This window comes from Mandrillus leucophaeus, unplaced genomic scaffold, assembly GCF_000951045.1.
Source record: "Mandrillus leucophaeus isolate KB7577 unplaced genomic scaffold, Mleu.le_1.0 Scaffold99, whole genome shotgun sequence".
In the NCBI taxonomy this organism is placed as follows: Eukaryota; Metazoa; Chordata; class Mammalia; order Primates; family Cercopithecidae; genus Mandrillus; species Mandrillus leucophaeus.
Window position 1 is genome coordinate 1001158 of NW_012110807.1, and position 18429 is coordinate 1019586.

Genomic DNA, 18429 nt, shown 5'->3' on the forward strand with positions numbered 1-18429 from the left:
AGAAATTCTTTTCAGCAAAGGATGAAATAGGTGCTTGACTTTGTTTCACATGTGAATAAATAAATGTATGAGTAAATAAATGCAGACTTCTCTGAGACAGCCCAGCCCATACAACCTCTCCCTTCTCTCTTGGAGGTCTCCCCATTTAATGCCTACAAAGAAGGCAAGTCTATACGTCTATTCTCTGGTTTATCTGAGGTGGCCTTGGCTTTATCTCTGAGCAGGAAGTCACCTCAACAGCAGCGCCTGCTTCTACCCCTGATGAATAATTATAGAAACTCAACAGTTCCCATTTTTATTTCCCTCCGATGCTTTCCAGGTGAAAGTGCTGAAAAAATTTTCCAGTTTTTTTCAAGATGAGTTGTTGTTGTTTTTTTTTTTTTAGATGGAGTCTCGTTCTGTTGCCCAGGCTGAAGTGCAGCGGTGTGATCTGGGCTCACTGCAACCTTCACCTTCTGGGTTCAAGCCATTCTCCTGCCTCAGGCTCCCAAGTAGCTGGGATTACAGGCGCCCGCCACCATGCCTGGCTACTTTTTTGTATTTTTAGTAGAGATGGAATTTCACCGTGTTGGCCAGGCTGGTCTCGAACTCCTGACCTCAAGTGATGCTCCCGCCTCAGCCTCCCAAAGTGCTGGGATTACAGGCATGAGTCACTGCACCCAGCTGAACTCTTAAATCTAATTCGGCTAAAGTTTTTCTTTTAACAGTTGCTAAGGTAGTCGGCGTATGCTACGGAACACACTACCCACAGAGACTGAGTCTCTCCAGGGGGCTCGGCACAGTGCTGGGTACTTTTGAGAGCCCCGGGTAGTGATCTGTCATCAATGTTCCACAGCTCCCTCCTGCTAAACCCCAAGGGTCTGGTACCTGTTGGGTGTTTAGTAAACGCCAGATGCCTCATTGCCCTGTGTCTGGAGTTGGGGCCAGGGTTCCCATCCCAGAACTTCAGTCTCTAAACACTGGGCTCCTGTTGGTCTCCTGTCATGAAATACTCTGGCTGGTGGCTCTTGGCCTCCGTGGCCTTGCCCCTCACTGTAGCTGCAGCCTCAGCCCCGCCTCCAACCCAGTGTGAAAAAGACATTCCGCTGCCCCCACAGGGATCCTCGGCCTGTGGTGATGTCCCAGACCCTACGTTCAGAGTTTTTATGCACGGATCCGAGGAGCCCTCCTAGGATGTGGCTTCAGAGGGCCCGAGAATCCCCTAAGTGCCATCATCTGGACAGTGCTACACTGCCTCCTCTGTCTAAATTTCTGTGCAAGTGGCACCAGTACCACAAAACAATTGCACCTGCTAGACAGCCGTGCCTTCCTAACATTTAGGAGCTCCTTGGGGAAGAGCTGTGTGACTTTGGATGCACACCTTAACCTCTCTAAGCCTGTTTCCTGCTTTACCGATCCTGGGCCCAGCCTGCTGGTTATGGTATACAGCAGGTGCTCAGCCATGGGGTCAGGGCTCTGCCCAACCTTCTCGTGAGTCTTCAGAGCTAAGGAGCTACTTCTGAGATCATATCTCAGTGGGCAGCGTGGATTCGATCCAGGGAAGCCGTGCCCCACCGAGCCCCGTGCTCTGTGTGGAGGCTGGAAGTCATTCGGCTGGGAAATCGCTTGTCCTCAAGCCCAAGCCCACTCACAGAGCTGAGCTACCGTGAGGGAAATTGCCCTAAATGTGAATCCACCTACGAGCCCGCGGAAAGTGATTGTGATGCTCATGAGCGAATTGCGGTAGCCCTTCCATGCACAATGTTTCAGCTTGTCTGCCTTCCAATCACTCCTAAATAATATGTTTTATTTGGTGTGACTGCTCGCCGGGGCCCTGCTCCACCCGGCACCAGCAGCCAAGGCACGACATTTAAAGTCACATCTGCTTTTCATTCATAATGAACAAAATAGGTTTCAGACTACCACAGCCGGCTGCCAGGCACTGAGGAACCGCCCTCTCCAAGATGGCTTTGGGTCACTGACAGGGCTGTCGCTGAGCCGGCACCAGTGTGAGCCAGAAACCTGTGCCATCTGCCTGAAAGAAGGGATGAACAAGGCTGGGCGTGGTGGCTCACGCCATAATCCCAGCACGTTGGGAGGCCAAGGTGGGCAGATCACCTGAAGTCAGGAGTTTCGAGACCAGCCTGGCCAACATGGTGAGATCCCCCCTCCCCCATCTCTACTAAAAGCACAAAAATTATCCGGGCATGGTGGCACACACCTGTATTCTCAGCTACTCAGGAGGCTGACGCAGGAGAATGGCTTGAACCCGGGAGGCAGAGTTTTCAGTGAGCCGAGATCACACTACTGCACTCCAACCTGGCCAACAGAGTAAGACTCCACCTCAAAAATAAAAAAAATAAAAATAAAAATAAGAAGGGATGAACACAGTGGCCGGGTGGCTGCACGGCACAGCCTCACAGAGTGGCCCTGGGTTCAAATCCTCCCTCCACCACTTCTGGGCAGTTTGACTTTCAGTACGTTGCTCGTCCTTCCTCTTTGTGCCTCATTTCCTCATCTGTGCAAGAGATGGTGACGTCTCTGCCAACCAGTGGCTCCCCCAGGCTTCTCCCCAGCAAGAAACCAGTCGGGGGAGTCCTTGGTTTGCCCCCTCTTTATGACATTGACTTCAAATATCAGCTTCTGGCCAGGCACAGTGGCTTACATCCCCGCACTTTGCGGGGCTGAGGCAGGAGCATCACTTGAGCCCAGGAGTTTGAGACCAGCCTGGGCAACACAGCAAAAATTCATCTCTGCATAAAACACAAAATAATTAGCTGGACGTGGTGGAACACACTTGTATTCCCAGCTACTCAGGAGGCTGAAGCAGGAGGATTGCTTGAGTCCAGGAGGTCAAGGCTGCAGTGAGCCATGATCATTGTACTCCAGCTTGGGTGACAGAGTGAGACCCTGTCTCAAATTTTCAAAAATGTCAGCTTCTTAAAAAAAAAAAAAATTTTTTTTGCCAGGCACGGTGGCTCACGCCTGTAATCCCAGCACTTTGGGAGGCTGAGACAGACTAAGGTCAGGAGTTGAAGACCACCCTGGCCAACATGGTGAAACCCCATCTCTACTAAAAATACAAAAAATAGCTGGGCATGGTGGTGGGTGCCTGTAATCCCAGCTACTAGGGAGGCTGAGGCAGGAGAATCACTTGAACTCAAGAGGCAGAGGTTGCAATAAGCTGAGATTGTACTGCTGCACTCTAGCCTGGTTAGCAGAGAGAGACTCCGTCTCAAAAAAAAAAAAAAAAACAAAAAACGGTTGTTTTTTTTTTTTTTTTCAGTATCTCAGCGATGGCATCAAAAGCCATCTTCTGTAGGTGTATACCTATGTCCATAGCAGTATGACTCACATAGCAAAAAGGTGGAGGCAACCCAGTGTTCACTGATGGATGAATGGATGAATGAAATGTGGTCCATTCATACAGTGGAATAGGATTTGGCCTTAAAAAGGAAGGAAATTCTGACACATTAACCTTGAAGACATTATACTAAATGAAATAAGTCACACATAAAATGACAAATTCTGTGACCTCACTCACATGAGGTCTTTGGAGTTATAAAATTTATAGAGATAGTAATGTAATCCCAGCACTTTGGGAGGCCAAGAAAATGCCAGATTGGTTATAGCTTGGTGTTTGTCTTATTTGAACATGGTTTGAAAAGTGGGCCACATTTGATTGGTACAAGTGTACGTTACTGTCTGTTTACAATTCCATTTAGATTATACTTTATGATATACAGAGAAACCTTTGGTTGAATTTAAAATATGTAAGGAGGCAGCTTTAGGCTAACTTGGTTTAACACAAGTAATCCCACAGTAAGAGCTTGTTTCCTGCTCACATCACAGTCCAGTATGAGAAGTGTCGGGTATGGGATCTGCTCCATGAAGTCATGCATGGACCCAGGGTCTAGAGCATGCAGGATGGTGCAGGATGTTTTAGGAGCCAGGACCAGAAGTGGTGACATCACTTCCTCCTTATCTTTCATTGGCCAGAACTCAGCCACATGGCCCTACCTGCTTGCAAGGGATCCTGGGAAATGCAGTCTAGCTGTGTACCTGGGAGGAAAAGGAGACCTTTTGGTGAAATGCAGCCAGGACTTGCCACTGGTAGGAACCGTTAGTATTTCTTTCTTTTTTTTTTTCCTTTGAGACAGGGCTTCACTCCTATTGCCCTGGCTGGAGTGTGATGGCACGATCTTGGCTCACTGCAACCTCCTCTTCCCAGGCCCAAACGATTGATTCTCCTGCCTCAGCCTCCTGAGAAGCTAGGACTACAGATGCGTGCCATCATGACCGGCTAATTTTTGTATTTTTTGTAGAGACAGGGCTTCACCATGTTGCTCAGGCTGGTCTTGAACTCCTGAGCTCAACTGATCTGCCCACCTCGGCCTCCCAAAGTGCTGGGATTACAGGAATGAGCCACCACATCTGGCCAACCATTAGTATTACAAGTAATGACAAAAGCCAGAATTACTTTTGCACCAACCTAATATTTTGATTTTGCAGGCAAGGAAACTGAGGCTTGTAGAAGTTCAGTGGCCCAGCTGGGAGGGGGTAGTGCTGGAGTTCAGCTTCAGGCTCTCTTAACCACTAGGCTACGCTGCCTCTCTGGAAATGAGTGCTGAATTGGATAAATAGGTATTGAATGCCCACTGGGGCCCTCATGGGGGCAGCATGTATGTTTTCAGAGTGAGGGCATCAGATCCAAACTTCCTGGGTTGCATCTTCAACTCTGCCTCTTATCAGCAGTGGGATTTCGGGCAGGTCAGGTGACCGCTCTGTGCCACAGTTTTCCCTTCTGTAAAATGGGGACAATAAAGTACCTATCACACGGGGCTGCTGTGAGAATCCAATGAGTTAATCCATGCAGAGCCCCTGGGGCAGGGCCTGGCAGATGGCAATTGGACCATTCGCAGTGTGGTTTTACGGCACATACTGGGGACACAGGAGTGACCCAGCCTGACTCCTCCCAGGTAATGCCACTGGTCAGGCTCCTCCACTCCTAGAGAAGAGTCCTGGCCTTTTCTAAGCCTGTCCCTTCTCTCTCCCAGGGATGGCAGGGACAGGGGAGGAAAGCAGGGCAACATAGTAAAGCCACTTCTTTCTTTAACCCGGTGTCTGAGGGATTTTGTCCGCGGCTCATCCTGCTACAATAGGAGATAGCCAAGTCGATCTCACTGGGAACCCAGCTGGACCAAGGAGGAAGTACATTGAGAAGTAAGGGCCAGTTCTCTACCTTGTCCGTGGGAGCCCTCGTTTGGTGATGCCAGCCCCAAGGCAACCGCTTCTCCTTCTGCCTCTGTCCCAGTGTGGATGTATTGTTGCTCAGCTCCTCATTTAAACAGCACCTGCTGGCCGAGCGTGTGGCTCAAGCCTGTAATCCCAGCACTTTGGGAGGCTGAAGCAGGCTTGAGGTCAGGAGTTTGAGACCAGCCTGGCCAACATGGTGAAACACCGCCTCTACTAAAAATACAAAAATTAGCTGGGCGTGGTGGTGTACCTGTAATCCCAGCTACTCAGGAGCCTGAGGCAGGAGAACTGCTGGAACCTGGGAGGCAGAGGTTTCAGTGAGCCGAGATTGCGCCACTACACTCTAGCCTGGGTGACAGAGTGAGACCGTCTCAAATCAAACAAGCAAACAAAAAACATCCAGTGGCTTCTCAGGGGCGAGGCGCTGGCACCTGCCACCTGCCCGCAGCTCCTCCTCCAGTCCTCGATCCCATTTCCTTGATCCTGCTTTCTGCACACCAGGGTGCTCCATGAGGGCTCTTAGCCAAGGAGAAAGGGCTAAGAAACCAGGAGCTGATGGGCTCTTTTGTCACTCAACAAACTGGTCAAGGAGGCCCATGAAGGGTAGGCCCTGTTCTGGGCCCCAAAACCCACAGATGAGTAAAGCCAGGCCCAACCCCAGAGATGCTAGAAGGAGTGGGAGAGAGAGTGGGAAGGGGAGCCAGGAATAGGAGGAGAAAGGTGTCTCAGCCCCTCTGCTACTTTCTCTGTAACCAGGGTGTGCATTTAACAAAGGTCATTTCATCCCATCTCTTTCCTGCTTGAAATCCCTGCATGGGCCGGGCGTGGTGGCTCACGCCTGTAATCCCAGCACTTTGGGAGGCCGAGGGGGACCTCATGGTCAGGAGTTTGAGACCAGCCTGGCCAACATGGCAAAACCCCGTCTCTACTAAAAATACAATCAATTAGCCGGGTGTGGTGGCAGGTGCCTGTAATCCCAGCTGCTCAGGAGGCTGAGGCAGGAGAATCGTTTGCACCTGGGAGGTGGAGGTTGCAGTGAGCCGAGATTGCGCCACAGCACTCCAGCCTGGCTGGGCAACAGAGCCAGACTCTGTCTCAGAAAAAAAGAAGAAGAAGAAGAAAAAAAGAAGTCCCTGCATGGATGTCCTCCTCCACTCTCCACCGCCCTGCAGGTAATGTCCCCGATTCTACATACTCCACTGCAACTGCTGCCACTTTCAAACTCCACGCACCCACCTTGCTCAATTACAGCAATTCTCAGAACGTGCTGTTTCATGTCTCCACATATGTTCGTTTGCTAGGGCTGCTGTCATAAAGTACACCGGCCGGGGGCTTAAACAGCAGAGCTTTCTTGTCTCGCAGTTCTGAGATCTACAGGATCTGAGATCAAGGTGTCGGCGGAGTTGGTTTGTTCTGAGGGCTGTGAGGGAGAGTCTGTTCCCTGCCTCTCCCCAAGCCCTAAGCTTGTAGTGGTTCGCTGGCCATCTTTGGCATTCCTTGACTTGTGAAGGCATCATCCTGATATCTGCCTTTATGTCCGCACAGCGTTCTGCTTCCGCCTGTGTGTCTGTGTCCAAATCCGCCCCCCCACCCCACCTCCTGCCTTTTTTGGAGACAGGATCTCATTCTGTTCCACAGACTGGAGGGCAGTGGCGCGATCTTGGCTCACTGCAACCTCTGCTGCCTGGGCTTAAGCGATTCTCGGGCCTCAGCCTCCCAAGTAGCTGGGATTACAGGCATGCGCCACCACGCCTGGCTAATTGTTGTATTTTTTAAGTAGAGACGGCATCCATTTGCTTGTGAAAGCTGGGGCACCACTCCTTGGTGAAGATTTTATCTTCATCTGCTTCTGCAGCTTTAACAAAATACCTCAGACTGGGTAATTTATAAAACATAGAAATGCACTTTCCACGGTTCTGGAGGCTGAGAAGTCCAAGTTCTGGTGCTGGCATCTGATGAGGACCACCTTTTTTTTTTTTTTTTAATATTTATTTTGCTTAGAGACAGAGTCTCTGCACAAGAGACCTGTGTAGAATGTGGACCAGCTGATCTCGAACTCCTGGGCGCAAGTGATCTTCCTGCCTCAGCCTGCTGAGTAGCTGGGACTATGGGCATTTAGTCGGCTGTCTTTGTGCTCAGCTAACTTTTAAGATTTTTTTTTTTTTTTTTTGATACTCTGTTACCCAGGCTGGAGTGCCATGGCACAATCATGGCTCACTGTGACCTCCACCTCCTGGGCTCAAGTGATCCTCCTGCCTTGGCCTCCCAAAGTGCTGGAACTACAGGTATGAGCTACTGCACCTGGCTTGGTGAGGGCCTTCTTGCTGCATCCTCACATGGCAGAAGGCAGGAGGGCAAAAGGGATGATCCTTCTCTGTCAAGCCCCTTTACAGAAGGGCACCTAATACTGTTCACAAGGGAGGAGCCCTTGTGGCCTCATCACCTCTTAGTGGCCCCACTTGCTGATACTGCCACATTGGCAACACCTCAATCTTGGAGAAGACGCCACGGCAGAGGCCAGGCGTGGTGGCTCACGCTTGTAATCCCAGCACTTTGGGAGGCTGAAGTGGGTGGATCACCTGAGGTCAGTAGTTTGAGACCAGCCTGGTCAACATGGTGAAACCTCGTCTCTACAAAAAATACAAAAATCAGCTAGTAGCTAAGCATGGTGGCAGGTGCCTGCAATCTCAGCTGCTCCAGAGGCTGAGGCAAGATAATCACTTGAACTCGGGAGGCGGAGGTTGCAGTGAGCCAAGATCACACCATTGCACTCAGTCTGGGCAACAAGAGTGAAACTCCGTCTTAAAAAAAGAAAAAGAAAAAAAAAAAAAAAAACATAGCAGACCTCTCAGTAGCTGGGTTAGAAGCAGCGCTGACCAGCACATCGTCAGATACTCTGCCCCTTCCGCCGGCCTTTTTGTCTCCTGGAGCCCACTAGCTTGTCATCTCCTCAGGGGCAAGGATTGTGTCTTACTGACCTCGCTGTGCCCAGCAACTTGGCAGGGCCAGCTCATAGGAGGTGGCCCCGGACTGATGCCCATGGAATGAATGCACTGAAGGCAAGAAAGATGAGGCAAAAGGTGGCCGGGCGCGGTGGCTCAAGCCTGTAATCCCAGCACTTTGGGAGGCTGAGACGGGCGGATCACGAGGTCAGGAGATCGAGACCATCCTGGCTAACATACAAAAAAATTAGCCGGGCGTGGTGGCGGCGCCTGTAGTCCCAGCTACTCGGGAGGCTGAGGCAGGAGAATGGCGGGAACCCGGGAGGCGGAGCTTGCAGTGAGCCGAGATCGCGCTACTGCACTCCAGCCTGGGCGACAGAGCGAGACTCCACCTCAAAAAAAAAAAAAAAAAAAAAAAAAAGAAAGATGAGGCAAAAGGTAAAACAGCTGAGGCCGGATGCAGTGGCTCACGCCTATAATCCCGGCACTTTGGGAGGCCGAGGCGGGAGGATCGTTTGAGTCCAGGAGTTCAAGACCCGCTTGGGCAATAGAGTGAGACCTTGTTGCTACAGAAACAAGTTAAACAATTTTTTAAAAGATGGAAAAGCCAGAGAGAGTGGGGAGGGAGGAAAGTCACTGACACTTGCCCCTCTGGATCTCGCCTGCCCCAGAACCTCTTTTTGGTGGGGAAATGTGCATGGTTCCTATGGCTCTCCTAGAACCTCAAGACTCTTTGGAGGTCTGGATTTTCCCCAGTGGGTGGTCGATGGGGGCTGGCAGCTTGGGACCAGGAAGAGAGAGGTGGGAGTCCCAGGGGCTCAGGCGGATGGAGGTGGGAGCATGCATGAGGGGGTGCAGTCGGGCAGGATCCAGAAACCAACAGCGCCAGACCCAGGCTTCCTCAGGAGCAAACCACAGTCCTTAAACACTCCCCAAACATACTGATGATGTAAATCTAGTTTTAAAATAATAACAATAATGAGAAATAAAAAGAATGAGTGGATGCGAGAGGGAGGGAAAGGGGGCTCTGCCAGGGCCCCGCCAAGAGGGAAAGCACGTGGAAAAATTGAAATTAGTTGTGACAGCTGAAATTCTCTACTCTACAGTCGACATTTTGACAGGGTACTTAAAAAAATAATAAGAAAAGGGAAAGTGGTTTGGGTCGCCCAAGGAAGGGGGAGAATGGGGGATTTCAAGTGACACAAGACGCATAATTCAAGCTTCTTAGATTGCAAAAGCTCTTCTTACCTAAGGGGCCTGCTGCCTTTATTTTTATCCAAATGGCTCAATTACTGCAAAGCCCCACAGAGAAAATTACGGATGTTTGCCTCTATTTTTCTCCTCTTGTCTCGACAACTGTAGATATTTTGTTTTCCTTCTTTCTCTCTCGCTCTCTCTCTCTTTTTTTTTTTTTTTTTTTTTTGGTGGTTGCGGGGGGTGAAGAGAGAAGGAGGGTGTTCAGATGGGCTCAGGGACCAAGGGCTTTTAAATTGCTCCTCAAAGCCCGCATCTCACACACACACACGCACGCGTGCACACACACACACACACACACCCCTCCCACAGTCCTAGGCCACACACCACAGCTGGTCTTTTTTGTGCATCCATTTTGACATTTGTCCTTTCTGTCTTCTGCTGTTCCTTTCCTCCCCTCCCCTCCAGTCTCTCCTCTTACTTCTTGCAGCAGCAGCAGCAGCAGCAGCAGCTTTGGGCCTCTCCTCTGCCCAGCGGGCACCCCTCCTAGCAGCTCTCGTCTCATCTCAGCTATTTCCAAACCCTGCAATAGACACAGGGAGGCATGGAGGTGCCCATTTTCCAACCTTCTTATTGGCTCTCCATTTGTCATTTTCGCAATTGGCACTCTGGGGAGCCAGGACTGGAGGCTGCAGCTCTCACTCCTGCCCGCTCTGCCAGATGAGGGGTCCCGGCCTTACAAACTGCCGCAGCTCTGGGAGCACTAGGACTGCAAGGAATGGTGTCTGAGCATGAGGTCCTGGGCCTCGATGCTGCGGACATGCAGAGGAGGGAGCTCCTGCCAGTCCAAGTTACCTCTTATGCACCTCTCTCCATCCCACCATCCCTGGCCTGTGTGCCGTCCTCATCCACCTCTGCCCTGGGTAGTGCCATCCACCACCTCCCTGCCCCCCTTAGGCTCCTCCTACCAGGCCACATCCCTCCCTTGCTTAGAACCTCCATGACTCATTGACCTTGGGGTACCACCCCTCACTGGCCTCGGATCAAACCCAAATCTCTCCCTGTGGCCCCCAGGGCCCTGTGGACTGGCCCCACCTCCTCTCCAGCTTCACCACCAATTCTCTCTCCCAACGCACAGCTCCCTCCTGCCTTGGGCCTTGTAGCTGTGGGTCCTCCCCTGCCCTGTTCTGTCTGTCTCTCTACCCACTTAACCCTCACTGGGCATCACCGAACCATCTTGTCACCTCCTCAAGCAGCCTCCCCACCCATCAGGTCAGGCTTTCATAGCACCTGCATGGGGACAGGGAACAGCCAATCAGAGCCCAGCCGCAGGGTCCTGATGGTGAGGCAGGTGCAGCAGGACCCAGGTGAGGGAAATGGACACAGGAAGAGTTTATTTTATTTTTTTGAGATGGTGTCTTGCTATGTTGCCCAGCCTGGAGCAAAGTGACCCAATCGTGGCTCACTGCAGCCTTGAACTCCTGGGGTCAAGCAATCCTCATGTCTCAGCTTCCCAAGTAGCTGGGACTCCAACTGTGTTTTAATCACCATGGCTGCCAGTTTCCATCAGCCTGTCTATCCCTGTCCGTGTGCCTCCACCCCCAAGAAATTCTCAATTTGGTGGCAGGCACCTCCACTAGCCTGGAAGCCTCCACCCTGCCTCACACGTTTGTAGCTATAAAGGGCACACATCGTAGGTGCTCAATAAATAGCTGGTGATGGATGGAAAAGCCCTTGGGACCAGGCCCTTTCTGGGGACCACTAAATTTGTGCCTACCAGCCCCCTCCTATGCTGCACCCGCAGGTGCCTTAGCTGCATGCAACTGCCAACAGAGCAAGAAAACCAGTGCGGTGCATGGCATTGGTGGGGTCCTTGGTATTGTGGTTTACTTCAAAGGCTTCCGAGGCAAAGGGCTGGGGGCAAATTCCAAACTCAGTGCTCTCTTGCCGGGTGATTTTGAGCAATACACCGAACTCCTTCGAGTCTCAGTGCCCTCACTTGTAAATGAGGGAGATGTTGGGTTTGTGGGGGACTAATGTATGTACATCGCTGAACGCCTTGTGTCTTGAGCCTGCGTGATTATTGAATTTGCTATATTTATTGTCCTCTTGCCTTCCATAGTCAAGAGGAATCCCTGTTTGCCCCTCCAATCCATCATGCACTCAGCAACCATTTCTCCATTCACTGCGTACATATTTTATGGAGTTTCTATCATTTTCCAGGTATAGAGATACAGCGGTGAATGAATCAGATGGAAAGTCTGCCCCTGACAGCTCCCATTCTGAGGGATCCACTTCCTGCAATGTCTCACGGACTCCTCCCATGACTCTTGGCAGTAGAGACTATTATTGTCCCCATCTTACAGTGGGAGAAACTGAAGCTCAGAAGCTCAGAGAAACTGAAGCTTGATCAATTTACCCAAGGTCATTCACTTCCTGGCAGAACCAGGACTTGAACTCAAGCCCTTGGGATGCTAGAACCTGAACTTTCAACTTCTAATTTTTTTTTTTTTTTAGTTGAGATGGAGTTTCACTTTGTTGCCTAGGCTGGTCTCGAACTCCTGGGCTCAAGCAAACCTCCCACATCAGCCTCCCAAGGTGCTGGGATTACAGGCATGAGTCAACACACCTGGCCTCAACTGCTAATCTATAATGCTTCTACAGAGAGGTTTTTCTTTCTCTTTTTATTTTTTTTTTTGAGACGGAGTCTCACTCTGTTGCCCAGGCTGGAGTGCAGTGGCGTGATCTCAGCTCACTGCAACCTCTGCCTCCTGGGTTCAAGTGATTCTCCTGCTTCAGCCTCCCGAGTAGCTGGGATTACAGGCACCCCCCACCACAACCGGCTAATTTTTGTATTTTTAGTAGAGGGACGGGGTTTCACCATCTTGGCCAGGCTGGTCTTGAACCTCTGACCTAGTGACCCACCCGCCTTGGCCTCCCGAAGTGCTGGGATTACAGGCGTGAGCCACCGTGTCCGGCCCAGACAGACTTTTCTAAGTGCATTTCAGATTGGGTCATTTCTTTGCATAATCCTCCTCGGTGGCCTCCAAACTCCTGGGCTCGGCCCAAGGGTTCTGCCAGTCCTGACCCCACCTTCATCTTCTTCCTCCTGTCTCCTTTGAGCCCCATCACCCTGGCTGGGTGTCTCCTTCCAGCCATACTGGTCCTTCCTGTTCCCAGACAGATCTGCTCTCTCTTACCGCCAAGCCTTGGCATGCGCTGTTCCTTCTGCCCAGAACACCCTTCCCCTCCTCTTTGCATGGCTAATCCTCCTCCTCCAGGTCTTGGCCAGACCTCACCTCCCCAGATATGAGCTCCTCATCTCCCTGAGGCTGTGAAGCAGCCCCCACTTTCATGCTTCCCTATGCAGGGCTTGCCAGGAACTCATGACCTGTTTTTCCTCTAGCCTGTGAGTTCCCCTAGGCTGGTGCCTGCTTCTGCCTTTTTCAAATTTATACTCCAAGCACATTGCAGGAGCTCAACACTTACTTGCTAAAGGAGCAGATTAAAGAAAAATTGTAGAACCTGCTCTCCTGGCGCCCTCTTTTTCACCCTAGCTGTAGAAGTGAGCAATAGCCACGTTTTTCATGATAAATGAAGATGGGTGCTCCTTCGTCCCTCCCTCCCTCCTTTCTCTCTCTCTTTCTGTCTCTCTCTTTCTTTTTCTCTCTCCCACTCTTTCTTTCCCTCCCTTCCTCCCTCCCTTCCTTTCTTCCTCTCTCTCTCTCCCTCCCTTTTTCTTTCTTTCTCTCTCTTTCTAACGGAGTCTTACTCTGTCACCCAGGCTGCAGTGCAGTGGTGCAATCTCGGCTCACTGCAACCTCGGCTCACTGCAACCTCTGCCTCCCAGGTTCAAGCGATTCTCCCGCCTCAGCCTCCCCAGTAGCCGGGATTACAGGCACCCGCCCCCATGCCTGGCTAATTTTTGTGTTTTTAGTGGAGATGGGGTTTCACCACATTGGCCACGCTAGTCTCAATCTCCTGACCTCAGGTGATCCACCCGCCTCGGCCTCCCAAAGTGCTGGGATTACAGGGATAAGCCACCGTGCCCAGCTTGAAGATGGGCACTTCTTAACAGAAGTCTTGACTTTATACAAACTTGCCATGTCTGGGGAAATACTCAAAATCAGCATTCTATTAAAAAAAGGTGTTTGACAGCCAGGCACATGCTCACATGTTTGCAGTGAGCCAAGATCACACCACTGCACTCCAGCCTGGGCAACAGAGCGAGACTCTGTCTCAAAAAAAAAAAAAAAAAAAGTGTTTGAAGAATTTTTTTCTCTTAAAAAAAGAATCAATGAACTCCCTGTGTAGAGAGAATATTCCATAAAAGCCCCACCGGCCACACACTTCCAGAGCGTAAGGCAGAGCGTGAGGCAGAGCTGCTCCCTGGGAGAGGCGCACAGTCCGCATCTCTCCCTGATTGTGGTACTCTATGTGGGTTTCTCCTCAGGTGAATCCAAAATCAAGGTTGCAAGACAACGCAACTGTTGGGTAAAATGTACAGCAGGGTCTGACTCACCAAAGCTGCTGTGTCAAACCACGCAGCAGAGGTGAACCCCAGAGGTGAACGGCAGAGACTGGGAGTGAGGGTACCTGAGATGTCAGATGTCTGATGGGTCTTCCAGATTAGAAGAGGAACCACGACCACCATAGTAGCCAAAGCCAGAACCAGTACCCCAGGCACTTCTTTCTCATTGAGTCTTCACAAACATCCATTATTTTATTTTATTTTATTTTACTTTAAGTTCTGGGATACATGTGCAGAACATGCCAGTTTGTTACATAGGTCTATATGTGCCATGATGGTGTGCTACACCCATCAACCCATCATCTAGGTTTTAAGCCCTGCATGCATTAGGTATTTGTCCTAATGCTCTCCCTCCCCTAGCCCTCCACCCCCCGACAGGCCCCGGGGTGTGATGTTCCCCTCCCTGTGTCCATGTGATCTCATTGTTCAACTCCCACTTATGAGTGAGAACATGCGGTGTTTCGTTTTCTGTTCCTGTGTTAATTTGCTGAGAATGATGGCTTCCAGCTTCATCCATGTCCCTGCAAAGGACATGAACTCATTCCTTTTTATGGCTGCAACACAACCACCCATTTTACTGGGAGTAAAAACCGAGGCTTAGCAGTGAGGTCACTTGCCAGACACTCAGCAGCCACATACTGGAGGCAGGACTTGAACCCAGGGCCGGTGGCTCTGAAGCCTGCATTCAGTACCACCTTCCCAGTGGGCAGAGGGCGGGGGTGGTCTGCCTGCAGTAGCTGTGAACAGCCCCCAGCCCTGAGGTCCTCCAGGAAGCAGAGCAAGCAGGCAGGAGGTGTCCTGTGGAGCAGAGGGAGGAGACGGTGGAGGTCCCGGGGGGATGTCGAGGAGCAGAGACGGGGGGAGCACAGTGACCACCCTGGAACCCCCCAAGCCCAGCCATCTCCAGGAAACATCACTAAACCCACAGCACTGATGTGGGTGACTCTGTGTGGTATGGCGGGGGCTGGGGCTGGGAACAAAGCTCCCGTTAGAGCTGCCAGTGTGAACCAAGGTGGACCCCCAGAGACAGCAGGAAGGTGGAGGCCAGGAGGGAAGTCCTCAGGCCCTCAGCACAAGCATTACATCCCAAGACTGGGAGTGACTGGCCATAGTCAAGGGTGGGCAGGCAGGGAGCACCTTCACAGTCCAGCCAGCACCTGCCCTGTCCCTTCTTCTAGTGGGGTCTTGAACTTTCCTTTCCTCAGAGACTTGTGCTGGTCACCTTGATGTCTGAGAGCGCGGCAGCCTGGAGGGCCTCAGGGGTGGGAGCTGTTCACAGCGGCTGCAGGCAGGTTGCCCATGCCCTCTTCCTCCTGGGGTGGTGGTGCTGAAGGCAGGCTTCAGAGCCATAGGTCCTGGGTTCAAGTCCTGTCTCCAATAGATAGCTGCTGAGTGACCTCACTGCTGAGCCTTGGTTTTCCTCCCTGCAAAGTAGGTGGTTGCGAAGCCTCAATGAGAAAGAAGTGCTTGCAGTACTGGTTCTGGCGGTGGCTGCTGTGGTTGCCATGGTTCTAATCTGGGAGGCCCATCAGGAGTGCATGACTGCCCTGAAAAGAACCGGCGAGGGTAAGATTATTTCTGGCCTGTAGCCACAGGCATGGGTCAAGTCCAAGGCTGAGGGCCAGAATCCTGAGACCTAGAGAGGGGTAAATCCCCCTAGTAAGTCTCAGGTAGTGCTGGGACTGGAACCCTAGGATCCCGACCCTGGGTTCATGACACAGGACCCCCAAGGCAGGCACAACAGAACACACCCCCCTTACAGCCAGAAGTCAGGAAGGTAGAGGGTGAAGCTCTGCCAAGTTTTTTGTTATTGTTGTTTTGTTTTTGTTTTTGTTTTGAGACAGTTTGGCTCTTGTCGCCCAGGCTGGAGTGCAATGGCGCGATCCCGGCTCACTGCAGCCTCCACCTCCCAGGTTTGAGCGATTCTCCTGCCTCAGCCTCCCAAGTAGCTGGGATTACAGGCACCTGCCACCATGCTCTGCTAATTTTTTGTATTTTTAGTAGAGACAGGGTTTCACCATGTTGGCCAGGCTGGTCTCGAACTTGACCAAGTTTTGAAGGTTGCATAGGAGTTAGTTTGGTGGAAAGTAGGTGGAAAGCATTGAAGAGGAGGCAACAACCTGTGATCAAGCCAAAGGTATAATCAATTGTGGTGGGAGAACCATGGGCCATTCTGGGTGGAAGGTGCAGGTGCATACGGAGCAGGGCAGGGAGGTAGGGGAGTGGGCTGACTAGCCGGCGGCACCATGATGTGCCTTATACACTCCAACCAAGCATTTGGACCTGAGCTTTGCGCCAGTGGTTCAAACTGAGCTCCCTGGAATCCTCTGGGTTCCTCAGAGCCCCATTGGCACCTGGGGGAAGGTGAACCAGAGGGAGGGAACAGACGAGACGATGCAGGTTCTGCACCCAGCCCCACCTCGGTCTCAGGGAAGCTGTGCTTTCATTGGGTTGTTCCTTTAGATTTTCAGTGTAAGATTTCATTAGAAGGGTTTGCAGCAAATGCATTTGAAACTGCTCCTGCAAGCTGGGAGAAGTCTTAAGCCAGAAGTGACATGACCAACATTTTATGATTCATTTGTTCTTCAAAAAACTTGGCAAAGGCCGGGTATGGTGACTCATGCCTGTAATCCTAGCACTTTGGGAGGCTGAAGTGAGTGGATCACCTGAGGTCAGGAGTTTGAGACCAGCCTGGCCATGATGGTGAAACTCCGCCTCTACTAAAAATACAAAAACTAGCTGGGTGTGGTGATGGGCACCTGTAATCCCAGCTACTTGGGAGGCTGAGGCAGGAGAATTGCTTGAACCCAGGAGGCAGAGGTTGCAGTGAGCTGAGACCATGTCACTGCACTCCAGTCTGCGTGACAGAGTGAGGGACTCTGTCTCAAACAAACAAACAAACAAACAAGAAAAAAAAAAAAAAAGAAAGAAACATGGTCAAGCATCATCCCAGGACGATGGCACTATCCTTCCTGTGCCAGGCATTCCTTGCTGAGAGCAATGTCCCCTGCCCTGTGCCATTACTGAGCTGTACAAGGAAGCAATCTCCTATAGCAGCTCAGCGCTCAAGCCACGGTCTCAGAGACTCAGGTTCAATTCCTGACTCTCAGCTCACCCATCGTGGTTCCTTGGGCAAGCTTGTATAAACTCAATTTCTGTACCTGAAAAGTCAAGCTAATAACAATACCCACCTCCCATCATCAAGGTGAGGATCACACAAGATCATCGGTGCCAAGGGCTTGGCATGGTGTCCAGCACATGCGATCCACAGCACCTGCCCTCCCTGAAGGCAGCTGCGAGGTTCCTCTCAGGAACAATAGGTGCTAGGGATGAGGATACAGAGACAGAGCTGTAGGTCTGGCCGTGGGGACCTGACAGTCCAGGCTGGAACAGGAGTCTAGACGCCAGGCAGAAAAATACCAAAAAAACCAATGAAATGCAGGCAGAAGGGAATGAATCCAGATGGCCAGATCCTGTGTCTTGGCTCAAAGTAGAGGCTCAATAAATGTTTGTTGAAATGAAAAGGATTGATGGGCCTGGTGGTTCATGCCTGTCAGTACTTTGGGAGACCAAGGCGGGTGGATCGCTTGAGCTCAGGAGTTTGAGACCAGTCCAGGTAACATGGCAAAACCCTGTCTCCACACACACACAAAAAATACAAAAATCAGCCAGGCATGGTGGCACACACCTTTAGCTCTAGCTACTCAGGAGGCTAAGGTGGAAGGATCAAGATTGCCTGAGCCCGTGAGGTCGAGGCTGCAGTGAGCCATGTTTGCAAGCCATTGTACTCCAGCCTGGGCAACAGAGTGAGACCCAGTCTCAAAAACAAGAAAGAAAGAAAGAAAAAAGAAATGAAAAGAATTGAAGTCAGTGGAAAGATCGCCCTGGGCTGTGGGAATCTAGGAAGCCTATGTGGGGAGCAAGAACCTGAGCTGGCATTTAGGCAGTGGGCGAGATGTTGGTGGCTGAGGGCTGGGGGCAGGTGGGGAGCACCCCAGTTTTATAAAGACGGGGCCTCCTTTTCCCAACTCTGCTACAAACTACTTGAGGCTGCTTAAAAACAACCTCACTGTTTTTCCTCTTGTTTTATCTTTTTCTGTGTTGTCTGGATGTTTTTGATAATGAGCATGTGTTACTTTAAAAATCAGAAAAAGCAATTAAGTTATTTTCATTTGCAAGTTTTTTTTTTAAAACAGCATTCACACACACAAAGGATGGTTAAAATAAAGTTCACACAGAAGAGGCGTCAGGAGCAAAACCGAAGAGGGAGGTAATTATGACAGGAACCCCGGAAGAGGAAGACTGAGTTATTTTTTGATGAATGATTCACCCTGACTTACAGCCTCCAAGAAGAGGCCAAAAGGGAAATCGGGAAGGGTGGAAGATGGGGTAAAAAAAGAACGCACGCGGGCCGGGCGCGGTGGCTCAAGCCTGTAATCCCAGCACTTTGGGAGGCCGGGCAGATCACGAGGTCAGGAGATCGAGACCATCCTGGCTAACATGGTGAAACCCCGTCTCTGCTAAAAA

General features: G+C 51.1%; 1 protein-coding gene across 1 annotated transcript in view; it reads right to left on the bottom strand.

Moving 5' to 3' along the window:
- Positions 1 to 14025, bottom strand: part of FUBP3 (far upstream element (FUSE) binding protein 3) — a 135214-nt gene extending 121189 nt beyond the window's left edge. The window contains exons 1-3 of the mRNA XM_011971200.1: positions 13894 to 14025; positions 10112 to 10183; positions 9853 to 9954 (exon numbers count right to left, since the gene is read on the bottom strand). Coding sequence (XP_011826590.1) covers positions 9853 to 9954; positions 10112 to 10183; positions 13894 to 14025 — 306 coding nt within the window. The remainder of the gene's footprint in view (positions 1 to 9852; positions 9955 to 10111; positions 10184 to 13893) is intronic.
- Positions 14026 to 18429: the final 4404 nt, after the last annotated feature.